The 14,421-nt window shown below is 39.3% G+C and overlaps 1 protein-coding gene across 1 annotated transcript; it reads right to left on the reverse strand.

Annotated features, from left to right (window-relative positions):
* Positions 1 to 460: 460 nt before the first annotated feature.
* Positions 461 to 14,192, reverse strand: LOC117290682 (serine/threonine-protein kinase Chk2-like). Its single transcript, XM_033772204.1, has 13 exons — positions 14,124 to 14,192; positions 13,231 to 13,538; positions 12,204 to 12,346; positions 11,146 to 11,290; positions 10,069 to 10,159; positions 8,727 to 8,835; positions 8,268 to 8,321; positions 7,096 to 7,160; positions 6,330 to 6,468; positions 5,510 to 5,721; positions 4,435 to 4,550; positions 3,569 to 3,729; positions 461 to 3,104 (listed from the first exon to the last, which is right to left on the reverse strand). Exons 2-13 carry the CDS (start codon positions 13,415 to 13,417, stop codon positions 2,955 to 2,957), a joined length of 1,572 nt encoding a protein of 523 aa, XP_033628095.1. The 5' UTR covers positions 13,418 to 13,538; positions 14,124 to 14,192; the 3' UTR covers positions 461 to 2,954.
* Positions 14,193 to 14,421: the final 229 nt, after the last annotated feature.

Here is a 14,421-nt window from a genome sequence, read left to right on the forward strand (position 1 = left end):
GGAGTGTGGGTTCGAATCCCGATCATGGCACTTGTATCCTTGAGCAAGATGCTTCACTACAATTACTGCTCTTCAGCCAGGGGTAAAAATGGGAACCTGCGAGGGTAGAGGTAACAGGAACACGTTGCCTTGGATCGGTCGAGTTGGTCTTTGACAAGCGTCCTGGAACCGTTTGTTATAAAATCAATATGGTTAGAAAGATTGTGTAAAAGTAGAATACAATGATCTACACAAATATGCCTCGAAATTGCGTGGTTTTCGTTTTACCTCGTCGACAAACACGGTCGGCCATTTATGGGAGTCAAAACTCAAAACTTTGACTCCCATAAATGGCTGACCGTGTTAGGTCGCGCCGTAAAATGAAAACCGTGCAATTTTGATTGATACTTGTGTGGATCAATATATTCTACTTTTAAAACATCTTTCTAACCATATGCATTTCATAACAAACGGTTTCAAACGCTTTTCATAGACCAACTCGTCCGATCCAAGGCAACGTGTTCCTTTGATATTGTGTACTTGGTGCCGTCATCAAAGTTATTACAAACTTTTTGAAATAAGTGAGGTCTAAATTAATTAAAACACCGAAATATCAACCAGTTTGTTTTCTATGTAGGTACAAGTTTATTTGGCTTTTTTTTGTTGAGCTACCTGGTCACAACGGGACCATATCACCTAAAATTATTATATACAAAAAATAAGTATTCACATTTTTTCCCCACATTGTTTACATTCGTTCCAGCAATTAATTTGATTTTGAAGGTACAGGTATTTGTACTTGTGGCAATTCAGAACGCCTTGTTTCGTACACGGTGGTGTTTGTGACATGTGGTCTGCAATGGCACAATTATTATATTTGTACACTGTATTAAAAAGTAAATTCTTTGAACCCCCCCCCCCCTCCCCCTTTAGCCCTAAGAAATATGCCACATACAGCAAGATGTAATCTTTAGGTAAAATTCTTGAATACAAAATACTGGAAACGTAGTTCTTTTTAAAAATACACTTATAAAGTTCTTTCAAAATGTTTTACAGATACTATTATTGTTGGAAAAATGCTGATGTCCTTCCGATGAAAATTATTCTTAAAAATAGGGGTTTTTTTTTCACAAAACAATTGAACAAATTTTTCCAACACAAATTCTGAGTTGTGCAAGACAGGAATTTAAGCTAAAAACTATTACATGATGATAGTTTGTTCTTTGTTATAGATGGATTGCAATGCGTCATCTTTGATGTATTAATAAGGGACAAGTGTGCCCGCTGCGCGTGCACCTTTCCCATGTTAATACATCAAAGATGGCAGTCGATGATGCGTACTGCAATCCATCTATAGAATCATAAATACTACTTTAATTAAAAGCAAAGTGTACCTTTGATTTTTTAACTTTTCCTATGTGTTAATCCTATAAAAATGTGGATATAATAAAACTGACTGGTGAAAATTTCATTTCAAAAGTTGGTCGCTTTTTCAGATTTCGCAGGAAGCACAATCTGTGAAATGTATCAGACAGAAACACTTCAGATTCAAATTTGTTGGGATACAAATTTATATCCTTATCCAAAACAAAGTCAATTCATTTAGCTTCATTTACATGCACTGTATAGATGCATTTACAAAATGATTACCAATTGCAGGCTGGTATAGTTTATGGACCTCTCAAAACCTCAGTGGGTGACATTGAATGATCAGACAGTAGGAGGGTTGACCAAGTACTGCATAGATACGTTCACCACATGATACCCCATTGAAGATCAGCACAGGTTATCGACCATTCAAAACCACAGTGGGTGATATTGAATGGGCAGGCAAAAGTAGAGTTGAAATCTAATTGACCCCTTGCATATTGACATCACAAACCCCCCCCCCCCAAGAAAAAAACTCACAAAAACAGGATTTAAAACTTGTTTGGTGGAAGTTTGAATAAAACAGGTTTGCAGGACCAACATTACTCACAAAGAGATATTCACAATTTACAAGGTGTGACCACAAACCTCTTTTTAGTAAAAAAAAAAAAAGGCCATCTCTCACTGACTTCAACGAAAACCTATCTTTGGCCGAGAGTCATGCACGGCACGTACATGTGCACATTTCCAGTCTCCGACATCCTCAGAATTGGCCACCATTTTATTTGAATCTTTGGTTTCATTGTCTTTCATTCCGTGTGTCTCACTTCCTCTGGCTCTAGCATGCAGTTTCATTCTCACTTCCCTCTCAACAGCAGAATACTCGGTTCCATGGATCCAGGACTTTTAGTGGTATGTTTGCCATGGCCAATGTACAAATCTGACTGTTTAGCCAGCGTCAAAAAGCACTGCTTCTCTTAAGGAGTGTAATTATTTATGATGGGGCTTGCACGAAAACCCCATAGTTTCAAATTCAACACAGCGAACGATTTCCCTTGTATAGCAGAAAAAAATCTCACACAGAGTGTCCAGGTAGCTACTCGATATTAGCATTAAGTGTCGGTGTCCACAAAAAATGTTGAGTCGAAATATTTTGCTACACAAATTTAATGGATGAAATCGTTCCCTGCATATTCAGGATCCTGAATGGCATGAACCGCAATTAAAAATGATATTCCTTTAAATTTATCGCAGCTGCCTGAATATTAGACAGGTCTCCTGTCTTTATCCACAGAAGGACTGGTACTGGTTTATGTAAACACATGTATGCTGGATTTAACTATGAATCTCCAGAACCATGATGAAGGCCATTTAAAATGATGGGAGGTCAAAGGTGATTGTGTACGTAGGCTCAACAGCAGATCTCTGGTGTAATCCACGAGGCTCGAAGTGTGACATCAGATGTTTAGGCTAGAATATTATTATGGTCATTTCAGGAACATAGTGAAATGAACTCGCAATTAAGATTATGCTATTCCTTTTAACTCTTAGCAGCTGTCTGTATGAAGGGCGCCCTCAGTGGGTTACGCACAGTTTGGATATTATGGTCAGTTCAGAGAGACATCCGAGGAGCTTTTGGTGACCTCGTCACTGCTGTCAGAAAGCCTGGGTGTTTTGCATGTGCCGTTGCTACTGTTTGAGTAGTCTCCGTTCAGATCTTCAGAAGTTTTGTCAAAGTTGCGTTTCTTGGATATTCCCTGTTGATTGAAGAAGGGTTATTAAGTTAAAGGGTTTAGGTACTTTTTGTAGGACACAAAACACAATGTCCACAGATTTACATTAAACTTACACAGTTTGAAGATGATGGTAGAAAGCTTCCGTTAAAATTTATAATTGCTGAGGTGCTGTAGTTTTTGGGGAAAAAAATTATTACAAAAATTCACGGATATAATTTTCATCTCGCTGAGATGAAAATTATTTCAGCATGTACAACAATCCAACGCGACTCTCCTAAAAACATTGCTCAATGATTTTCACTTTTATTTCTCAAAAACTTAACGACTTATGAAATTGAAATTTCTACAGTTAAATTATAACACATACATCTTCATTCACAGTGAGTAGGGATTCATGTCATGGCCCAAAAACTTGATCAACAGAAGGTATCAAAACCCCTTTAAAAAATATTATTAAATGAGACTTTTTGTGAGCTTTGTCTTACCCCTGCTGGAGGTGGTGGCATCTTTTTTGACGGTGGGTTCATAAGGTTGTCAACAATGGCTTTCATTTTGTCGTCTTGTAGCCAAGGATGCTTGAGGGCTTGGTTCACTGTATATCGTCTTCTTGTGTCAACTGTAAGCAGTTTCTTAATTAAGTCCATGGCTGAAAGAACAATTGTTTTGCTTGTTACAACTTTAATAGATGGAAATTTGTATCGGGATAAAGAATATTAATTTTGGTTTCACCCATATCAATGATGTGTATTAGCACTGTATACTCAGTACTTTCCCGAACTCTGTGAAAAAGAGTTGGTAAGACACTGCTCTAGAATTGCAACAGTCATGGGTTCAAATCCCACTTGAGTAGTATGCCTGTGATTTTGTTCACAGAGCTCGGGAAAGTACAGAAGTGCTGGTGTCCTAGGGAAATCTGTCCTGGGAGATTTTGTCCCTCCATAAGAAATTCACATGGGCTGCAGGAGGAGTATTCAAAAGAGGTCGCTATCAAAAGAAGTTTGTACACAGTTTGCCGTATGGAGGGGGGGGGGGACACACAAAATCAGCCACTGTCAGGAACAAAGATGTGACTCCTTTCTTTTATCAATAAGTGTCCTGGTGTGGATTTCACCAAGAGTAAAGACTTAGTCTTATCTAGGTCCAACTTAGGACTAGCATTAATTTTTATTATACCCTAGGACTAGTCTTTAGTTAGTTATAGTCCTAACTCTTTGTAAAATCGATCCCTTGGTTCTTTGATGTTCAATTACACAATTCACATGGGAACAACAGCTTTACTTCCTATCCTAGTCGGATTTTATTCGCTCTATTAGTTTTATTCATAGACAGAGAGCTACACGTCTTTTCTCACCTTTTTCTGAGACACCTTTCCAGAATTTACCGGGGAAACTGTAGTACCCTCTCTTGATCTGCTCGTCTAACGGCATCACGGTCACTTCCTCTGTGAATGGTGGATACCCACCAAGGCTGGAAGGGGATCAAACAGCCAAATGAAAAGAATTCTAGTCTTGATTTGAACCACACAAAAAATTGACTGGATCAGGTCAGGACTTGAACCAATGACATCCGGATTAACGTCCTGGCGCTCTTCTAACTGAGCTATCCAGCCCTATGTCGGCGGTCTCCTTATTAGTCGGTATCTTTGTGAATATAATTGTTACCACATACCCACGCACCTTGTTGGCAAATGGCGAACTAAATGTATGCTACAACCACTAACACACATGTAAACCAAATTTACAAGGAAAGAATCTTGCATTGCTCTAGCAGCTGCCCTAATTCTTAAAAAGAATGTGTAAGATGTTTCTATTATTACATGTTTCTGAAAATGAAACCAATAATGCCTCATAAGTGAACTTAATCACAGTACGCGCAGGCCACAGCAAAACCTGTAAACAAGGGTGCTTGCTATTTAAACTAGAAACACTAGAGTTAACCGCTACTCTTCCACGATAAGTAATCTGGGTTTTTTTAAAGTGCAAAACCAATCCTAGTACACAGGACCTAGAACGGCTTAATGTCTCATCCGTAGGACATAGCAATTGTGGTAAAGTGTCTTGCTCAAGGACACAAGTGCCACAACTGGAACTCGAACCCATGCTCTGCTGATCAGAACCACAAGAGCTTGAGTCCGGCACCCTAATTCGCTGCACCACGACACGCAGGTTTGCAATAAATTTAAAGAAGGGAAAAACCTCAAATTACACCCAAGTTGGCAAGACACTACTCTAGAAATGTTGTGGGTTCGAATCCCGACCAAGTAATATGCCTGTGATTTTTTTTTTCACAAAGCTCGGGGAAGTACTGAGTATACAGTGCTAACACACATCGGTGTATATGGGTAATACCAAAATTAATATCCTTATCCTCGATGCAAATTTCTAAAATTAAAAATATACCCTCCATTATAAAAAAAACTTACTTACCAAATAAATAAAATAACTCCTAGACTCCAGCAGTCCACACTCTTCCCGTAGCCTGTCTTACCAGCCTTTGTCAGGACTTCAGGGGCTAGATAGGTCGGGGTGCCGCATAGCGTCTGCATTAAGGATTTCTCACCAAGGAACTTGGACAAGCCAAAGTCTGTCACTTTTATAAGGGTTTGGTTTTCATCGTTGGTGAGGAGGATGTTTTCTGGCTGTGAAATAATAATAATAATAATAATAATAAATAATAATAAAAAGAAATATTGAGAGATATTCTGGTAAGATCTTATAGGGAGCTGAGAAAGATTAAAGGGATGTTATTGGCCCGATGACCAGGGCACTAATGTAAAGCGCATTGATACGGTTTATTGTGAAATGCGCTATATAAGAATTACCTCAAAATCTATTTCTGATAAGGTCTTGAAGTCAAATTCGTGGAAAATTAATTCTTTCTCGAAAACTAGGTCACCTCTGTGGGAGCTGTTTCTCACAACGTTTCATACTATCAACCTCTCTCCATTACTCGTCACCAAGTAAGGTTTTATGCTAATAATTATTTTGAGTAATTACCAATAGTTTAGTGTCCACTGCCTTTAATAAAAAAACAAATTCTTATTTTTTCAAGGGTTAAAAAATCGGAAATCAGACTTAAGTAGCAGAAATATCATGCCTGTTGATTTCTACGAGTTGTAATGGCAGATGCAGTAACAGTGAACCTTTGTAATGTGATAAGGGGATTTTTTTAAGGTCCAGAATACACACTTTTACGAGATCCTTTCAGTCATAAATTATGTTAAATTCAACATCATGCAATTCATACTTTTAAGTCCCTGTGAGTGATTCCGTTGTCATGGAGATATTTTGTTGCCAAAAGCATCTGGTAGAAGAGAACCCTTGCAGTCAATTCATCAAACTTTTTCACTGAGATCACCCTGTCGAACAGCTCACCACCTTCAACTCTAAGCAAACAAAATGGGTCGATAATCACCATCTTGTTTTAAAGGGTTTGGGTATTCCTTTGTACGACACAAAACACAAACGTCCACAGATTTACAATAACTTACACGTTTTAAAGATAGTGATGGTAGAAAGCTTCCCTTAAAATATTTATTGCGGAAGTGCTGTAGTTTTTGAGAAATTTTTAGAACAATTTCAGGAAATATTTTTTGTCTCAGTGAGACGAGAATAATTTTAGCACATGCAACGTATTTATGCGACGCTCCTGAACTTATTGCCCTGTGATTTTCACATTTTTTGTCTCAAAAACTTGAAGATTAATGAGGCTGAAACTTCTACAAGTAAATTGTATTACATAAATCTTCATTCACAGTGAGTAGGGATTCAAATAATTCCTTAAAAGTGCATTTCTGAATGGAACACATCTGCACTCGGACTTAATGTATGCGTCTATGTCACTATAACATGGAGTTTATACAGTATATGGTACATAATTTGATTAAGATGAAGTAATTTCAGAGTTTGAGAGATTGCATATGACAGGATTTCTCCCCAATAAGTGTAATATCCTTGCATGTTTCACTAAAAAAAATTGAATCTACAACAGGAAAAACGATTTGTATACTTACAGTTCCAAAATGATGTAGAGTTTATCATCAGTGTGACACACATCCTCAATTGCTATGATGCAAGGCTGAAAACAAAAATGTAAAATAACTTCTAAATAATAAAATATCCTTCAGTGGCCAGGTCTGGAACATCGCCTTCGAGGTTGTGAGGCCCATTTGATTTGGCAAAGGACAAGGATGAGGAAGTTCACACTTTTATCTGAATTTAGACTTTTTTGGTAGTCAAGAGGCTGTTTTTTCCCTCCAAATTTAAAGAGTCATGGTCTTGTATCCTTTTCTCTAGCACTAAGGATACTGTTCCAAATATCCATCATATTAATGTACATCCTAACAGGGCCCAATTTCATAGAGCTGCTTAGCATGAAAATTTGCTTAGCATGCAATTTCTTCCTTGATAAAAACAGGACTACCAACCAAATTTCCATGTGATAAGCAAACAACAGCTGAATACCAGTAACAAGCAATATGCAACGAATAGAAATTTGGTTGGTAATCCTGGGTTTTTTTTCAAAGAAGAAATTTCATGCTAAGCAAATTTGTGAAATTGGGCCCAGATGGAGCCCAGTTACAGACTTTTTCGTCAGCAATGACTCTCATCCCGGAAAGGACCCTCTTTTTAGTCTGCAGGAACAGTTTGAGGGGAACCAGAGCCAAGAGAAGGGGCAACAGAACGAGGCAATGGCCTTCGTATAATGGCCACTAGGGGTGGTGTAATGGTGACCAGGGGTGCGTTCAACTTGCGCAAGCATATCACATGCCAAGGCGCGAAAGTTTTTTCATGGAAACAATTGGTGTGCAAAAGTTGTTTTCATGGGAATAATTGGTGCGCACTATGTGATATCAATATGGCGGCACTCTGTAATGAAGATGACGACACAAAATACTCTGTTTACCTTACGATTGGCTGCCATTTTAAGACAAACCGCAAACACCTCAAGAGTACGCTCGCCTATAGTTGCTAACGCACAACTCGATCCACTCGAACTTGTTGACAAACATGCACAAACGTTGGTAACTTCGAACGCAAGTGGAACGCACCCCATACAAGTCTTTGAACCAGACTTCAAATTTAACTAGTGCATGGCTTATTGGGTACACCAAATTGTGTTATTTATTTGAACAAATACAGGGCACCAGTCTAAGCCAGCAGTTGATAAGTACATAACACTCACATGATCTAACGACTTTAAAATGTTGACTTCTTCCATGACTGTCTTCTCCATATTCTGCAAAATATAACAATAATTTAAATACAGAGAGGGAATTCAGGGCCTGGTTGTTTGTGTGTGTTGTGTTGTCATTTAGCCTTCGAGACAGACTCTGCTAGGGTTGGAATGACAGGCCATTGACTTTTTGTTGAATTTAAACCATGGTCCTAGTCTTGGTTGGTAAGCAATTTGCAATAGCCAGATCTGTTTTCTCATAGTTCACCATATTCACTACCTTATGGAGGCAGAGAACAAAACGGGAAAGGGAACACAACAAACTCTATGGGAAGATCTTAACAACAGGGACAAAGGGTAGACGTAAAGACGTCTCCACAGGGATGCAAACAATAGAATCTGTGTGTACTGTTTAACACTGCAGGGTGTGTATTACACTGCTAGTCAGTATCAATTCATTGTACTCACACTTAGAACTGAGCCGCCGATGGAGAAAGTCTTCTTCTCGATGATTTTAATCGCAAACTTTTCGCAATTTCCTTTCCTGAAGGCCAACCTAACAAGCCCACACGCCCCCCTGTTGAAAAAGATAAAGATTGTCACTTAATGCAGATCCAGCTGGATAGTTCGGTTTTGAAAAGCATCCCTATTTAAAGGCACTGGACACGCTCGGTATTTGTCAAAGACCAGTATACGCATCCCTATTTAAAGGCACTGGACACGCTCGGTATTTGTCAAAGACCAGTATACGCATCCCTATTTAAAGGCACTGGACACGCTCGGTATTTGTCAAAGACCAGTATACGCATCCCTATTTAAAGGCACTGGACACGCTCGGTATTTGTCAAAGACCAGTATACGCATCCCTATTTAAAGGCACTGGACACGCTCGGTATTTGTCAAAGACCAGTATACGCATCCCTATTTAAAGGCACTGGACACGCTCGGTATTTGTCAAAGACCAGTATACGCATCCCTATTTAAAGGCACTGGACACGCTCGGTATTTGTCAAAGACCAGTATACGCATCCCTATTTAAAGGCACTGGACACGCTCGGTATTTGTCAAAGACCAGTATACGCATCCCTATTTAAAGGCACTGGACACGCTCGGTATTTGTCAAAGACCAGTATACGCATCCCTATTTAAAGGCACTGGACACGCTCGGTATTTGTCAAAGACCAGTATACGCATCCCTATTTAAAGGCACTGGACACGCTCGGTATTTGTCAAAGTACAGTATTCTCACTTGGTGTATTCTCAACATTATGCATTCAATAACAAACCTGTTGAAATTTGGAATCAATTGATCATCGAATTTGCAAGAGAATAATGAAAGACAAAATAACTTGTGTTACATAACTTTCAGATGCATAATAAAAGGCTTCAGCTGAAGTCTTTTATTATTTGAGAAATTGCCTGTCTCAAAAACTAATTGCTGTGGTGCCCTGTGCTTTTTGCCGTAGTGCCCTTTGCAAAGTTCCAATAACAAAATAACCTCAGAGGTGCCCCTTATCAGAGAAAAATGGCTGTGGCTCTTCAAGAGTGAAGTTCAAGGCCTGAAAGAATTGGAGACTTTCCAACACTAGGTGGCAGCAGACATACCGGGTAAATTTCCATTGTTTACGTAGTTCTGAACATGCGCATAATTCTGAGAACAATGGATTTACCCGGTAAGTCTGCTGCCCTCTATCGTCCCAGAAAGTCTCCCATTGGAATGCATGTTGTACCCAAGACCTTTGAAACCACAGTATTGAGCTCTATCTGTTGTCGAGTTTCCTATATTCAAAGTTTAAACTAAAACACATACCTTCCCAGTACTTTAGACAAGATGTATTTATTCCTAATGGCAGCGGGTAGATCTTCCTGTTCTGTTTCGTTACTGTCCATGAAAACATATGCTGCAATGGAAAATCAAAACTTTTAAGTTTACACGGCCTCCATATACCCACTGGACCACTGGGCTATTATTTTTAGCATAAAGCCTGGTTCATACTAATTCAAAGAATGCGATACCAATTTTGACGTCACAGGGCTGTTTTTGCAGCGAATGTTTCGCAGGAGTTGAGCACAACTTAAGTCAACTGATGCAAACTATTCATTGCAAATTTTTGACGTCAAAATTTGTATCGCATTTGCCTTCGCAGGAAGTATGAACCAGGCTTTAGGCTAGAGCAGAGTTGTGTATTGAGAGAGTTGCGACATGGAGGAACCAGTTGTCTTTGGTCAAGTGGTTGTTGGATGACATTTTCAGTCAAAATGTAGCAGAACCAAATGGGCAGTCTTGTCTGGCAACTTGTGTGCACATGCCTTGTTCTGGGAATGAAAAAGGTTTCTAATCACAACTTGTCGCAACAATGTCAATACATACTAGCTCTGGGTACTGTCGTGCAGACTCTGCAAGCTTGATAAAAGAATAGCGTTTGAACAAAATATAAATAATTTCAAGTTCAGTTTCGTCCGTCATCCCCCCTACCTTTTTCTTTCTTTTGGTAGCTACTAAACTTTACATTACACATGTATTCATGAGGTGTCATGGCCAAGTATTAAATTCAAGTTGTGGTGGCTAAGTCATCAGGGTATAGGTTCGAATCCCGGTCATGACACTTGTGTCCTTGGGCAAGACACTTTGGCGTAAATGCTTCTCTTCACCCAGGGGGTAAACTGGTACCTGTGAGGGCAGAGATGGTTCTTGTGATCGATCTAGCTGGGTGCGCTACATACTTAGCAGCATAGGCTGTATAGTGAGATGGTTTAAAGATTAAACAAATGGCCCAGTGACCAGGGGTAATAATGTACAAGCGATATGAGCGTCACTGAGTGACTGACTATAAGACGCCACTTTTATTTTCATCAACAAATCAAGAAAAAGCTCCTAAAGGTGTACCTTTATTTTTGGGCATGGACAGTGCTATTTCATCGTTGTTCTTCATGACAGACTTGTTTCCTTTACCAATCTTCTCCCCGTTCAAGAAGGTTCCATTGGAGCTAAAGTCCTCAATGAAAACGAAGACGCTGTTGTTTTTCTTCTCCTGCAAGTTAAGAGACGTAATTATGATTCTAAAAAACAATTCTTCAAAGAGAAAGTGTATTGTTCTTCAACCAAAAGCTGATCCTCGTTGTTCATGTGAGTGCTTTTAGATATGATGTGTTGCTTGAAAACGAGAGGATCAAAAGGAGTGTTCTCTTCCAAAAAAACAACGGTCACAGGGATCCTCATATTCTAGTCTTTACATTACTTTCCAGCTAGATCCCTAAATGAATTTGAAGGACTGATGTTTTGTTCTTGTAGTTTGTATTGGCAAGGTAGTGCTTCCCTTCTTGGAACAGGGACATTTTCTTTTTGAACACTTTAACGAGGCAATGATCAGGGGCTTGAATGCAATTGCCTCCGTTGCCTCTGTGAAGTACCATGGCCAATTCAATAGAGCTGCTTTTACAGAAATTATTGCTTAACCATTTTTCTGCTTATATAAGCAGGAAACCAGTCACAAATGGTATGTGTGAAATTGTAGTATTTTGGCTGGTAACCTTATTCTGGTAATTAAAGTTGTGTGTGCTTAGCTACTTTCTGTATTGAAGCAGCTCTAGGGACCTTTCTGAAACCCTGGCCTGGGTTCAGTCTCCAGCCTGGGCTTCGTGCATTGCACCTACGCAGTGGAAATGCAGCAACTATGAACTGACCTTCAAGCCTGTACTTTTTGGAGCAGAGTGTGTTTTGCACGGGGTGGTGGTTTCGAACATCAGACTGTGCCTGGAGCCAGAGTCTAAAGGCATGGTCAAAAAGGCCCAGATAACGAGAACGAAAACGTTAAAGATACACGCCCTTATTCAACCAATCGAGGGCATGCATTTTTATCGTTCTCGTTTTCGTTATCGGGGCCTGTGTGAACGGGCCGTAAGCCAAGGTTTGAGAAAGGCCTAGGGGAGGTGAGTATTGCGAACCTTGTATATCCTGAAGTGCCTCTTGCTGATGGCTTGATAACATGGATTATTACACATCTGTTGAGTGGTGTAGGTGACGTCACACAACGAGTCTCGTCCAAAGATGTACTCATCCTTGCTTTGTTCTTTTGTCTCCTTTAGATCTACAAGAGAATTTAGAGAAATTTGGTCAATTCAAGGCTGTGTCTCCCCCTAGCCCAGCTTGGACTCCTCCATTAAAGACAGGGAGTCCAACCTGGGCCCAATTTTATAAAGCTTCTAAGCAGAAAATACCAAAAGACAAATTTCTTTGCCAAGAAATTTGTTAATGGGGCACCAGTCACAACAGTGTAAACTTAATGTAATTTTGGCTGGTAACATAGTTCTGTTCAGTAATACATTTCTGTGCTTACTACATGCTTTTTGAGGGCTAAGTGTCTCCCAAGCTTGCTAGAGGAGCCATCCGTCTAAACACTATTTTTACTTTTCACAATTCTATCTACATTTGAAAGTGGGTGTTTTGCTTACCAATTAATATCTCTCGAAAGAGAAATTAAAAAAAGGTTGAACTAAACAACATTATTTAGGCAAATTTGTTGTGATTTATTGTTCATTCTTATTTTTTCTTTGGCCATTTAAATTATGCACTGAGTTTATAAATAAATCAGGTTGATCGAACAAATATAGAAAATACAGTAAAAAATATAAATAAGTAGGGAATTTTGGACAAACAAGTTTTTAATTGTTTCTTCAATTTCTGTACGAAATGCACTTGTCTAATTTTTAGTTGTGATTCCTTTTTTGTCAATTTTCATCATCATAATCTTAATTAAATATCATATGATTATATGATTGAATGAGAGTAAAATTATCCATGGTGCCTTGGTGGAGTAATATTTAGTTATTACAGAAGAGGAAAACTAAACAAGAGAAAGAAAACAAATATTTGCTTTGTTTATACTTTGGTTAGCAAATCAGACTGGCACTTTACTCAATGCATTGCATTTCTTTACAACGTCAAATTTAGGCACAACAAAAAACGACCTACCCACTGCAACAAAAGTTTTGCCCACAGGCAACAGACGGCCCCACACAATCTCCGGGTTCTCATCGGCCTCCTCGTGCTCATCAAAGAAGCCGTCAACAACGTCTTGAGTCGGTAGCGTCTCCATGCTCGACACGGTGCCCGCAGAGCTCAACGAACTTGACGTGTTATGTGAATTGGTCTGACTCATGGCGGCCGTGCCCGCGCCGCGTACGACGGTATACGGTCAGGCTGGCGTGCACCCCCGATGAATCACACTTGGGCCGTGGATGGTCGAATACTCCACGCGGCAAATTTAAGTTCACACCAATCTAGGAAAATGTGGTGAAGTATGATTTGAAAGTCAAAACAGTGCAATGATAATTAATAAGTTGAATCGTAAAATCTTTAGGATCATAATCATGACAAATAACGTAGAGAAAATGGCATGTCATTCAACTAACAAGAAAAGAGGGAACAGGAATTGTTTATTGAGTAGCCGACGGGGGACGGACGGGGTGGGTGAAATTGCCCAATTTTATTTCATAAAGAATTGATCCTGGCACACTTTCTGAGAGGAAAAATAAGCATGTATATGTGCACAATGAGTACTAATGAGTGAAATTGTGTTTAATTTGGCCACAACCCATGCCAAACTAATATTTCAGGGTGATAAGTTTCAGCAAAAATGAGGGGCCGGCCGCTGAGTGAAGGTGACTGGTGGTACCGGTTCGACCTACGGCGCGGGTCACGTCAATAAACTTGAAAAAAAAAAAAAATTGTTTTTGCTTTAAATTTTCGAATAGAATCTGAACATGTCATCTCATACAAAAACTACCCAATACAGAATAATATATACAGATGATTAATTATTGACAATATTAAGGATCACTGCTCAGATCTGTTAGAAAACGTACCTGAAAGTTGGTCTATAATTGTTTTTCCAAGACGTTTTAGCATTCACTTGTTGTAGGCTTGACGTTGGCATGTGATGGCAGCAGAACACACGTGAAAGACCAATCAAGCATGTTGAAGCACTATACGTTGTCGCCGGAAATACTGTCGCTCTTCGATTGACTGCGATGGTAAGCCTACCTACCTGTCCCAAGTAAAGATTGTCGCTCAGCAGAAATGAGTCCGTCGACTTTTTATAGAGGGGGTTTAGAGTTTTTACTTTTTTTAAAGAAACCAGAACAGCAATCATTCATAGTGATA

Source organism: Asterias rubens, chromosome 5, assembly GCF_902459465.1.
Source record: "Asterias rubens chromosome 5, eAstRub1.3, whole genome shotgun sequence".
Lineage (NCBI taxonomy): Eukaryota > Metazoa > Echinodermata > Asteroidea > Forcipulatida > Asteriidae > Asterias > Asterias rubens.

Coding starts and splice junctions, on each gene's coding strand:
- LOC117290682 (XM_033772204.1), bottom strand. CDS start 13,417: ATGAGTCAGACCAATTCACATAACACGTCAAGTTCGTTGAGCTCTGCG. Junction 7,161..8,267: donor TTTTAAAGTCGTTAGATCAT/GTGAGTGTTATG, acceptor TTTTGTTTTCAG/CCTTGCATCATAGCAATTGA. Junction 4,551..5,509: donor GGAGTTATTTTATTTATTTG/GTAAGTAAGTTT, acceptor ATCCCCTTCCAG/CCTTGGTGGGTATCCACCAT.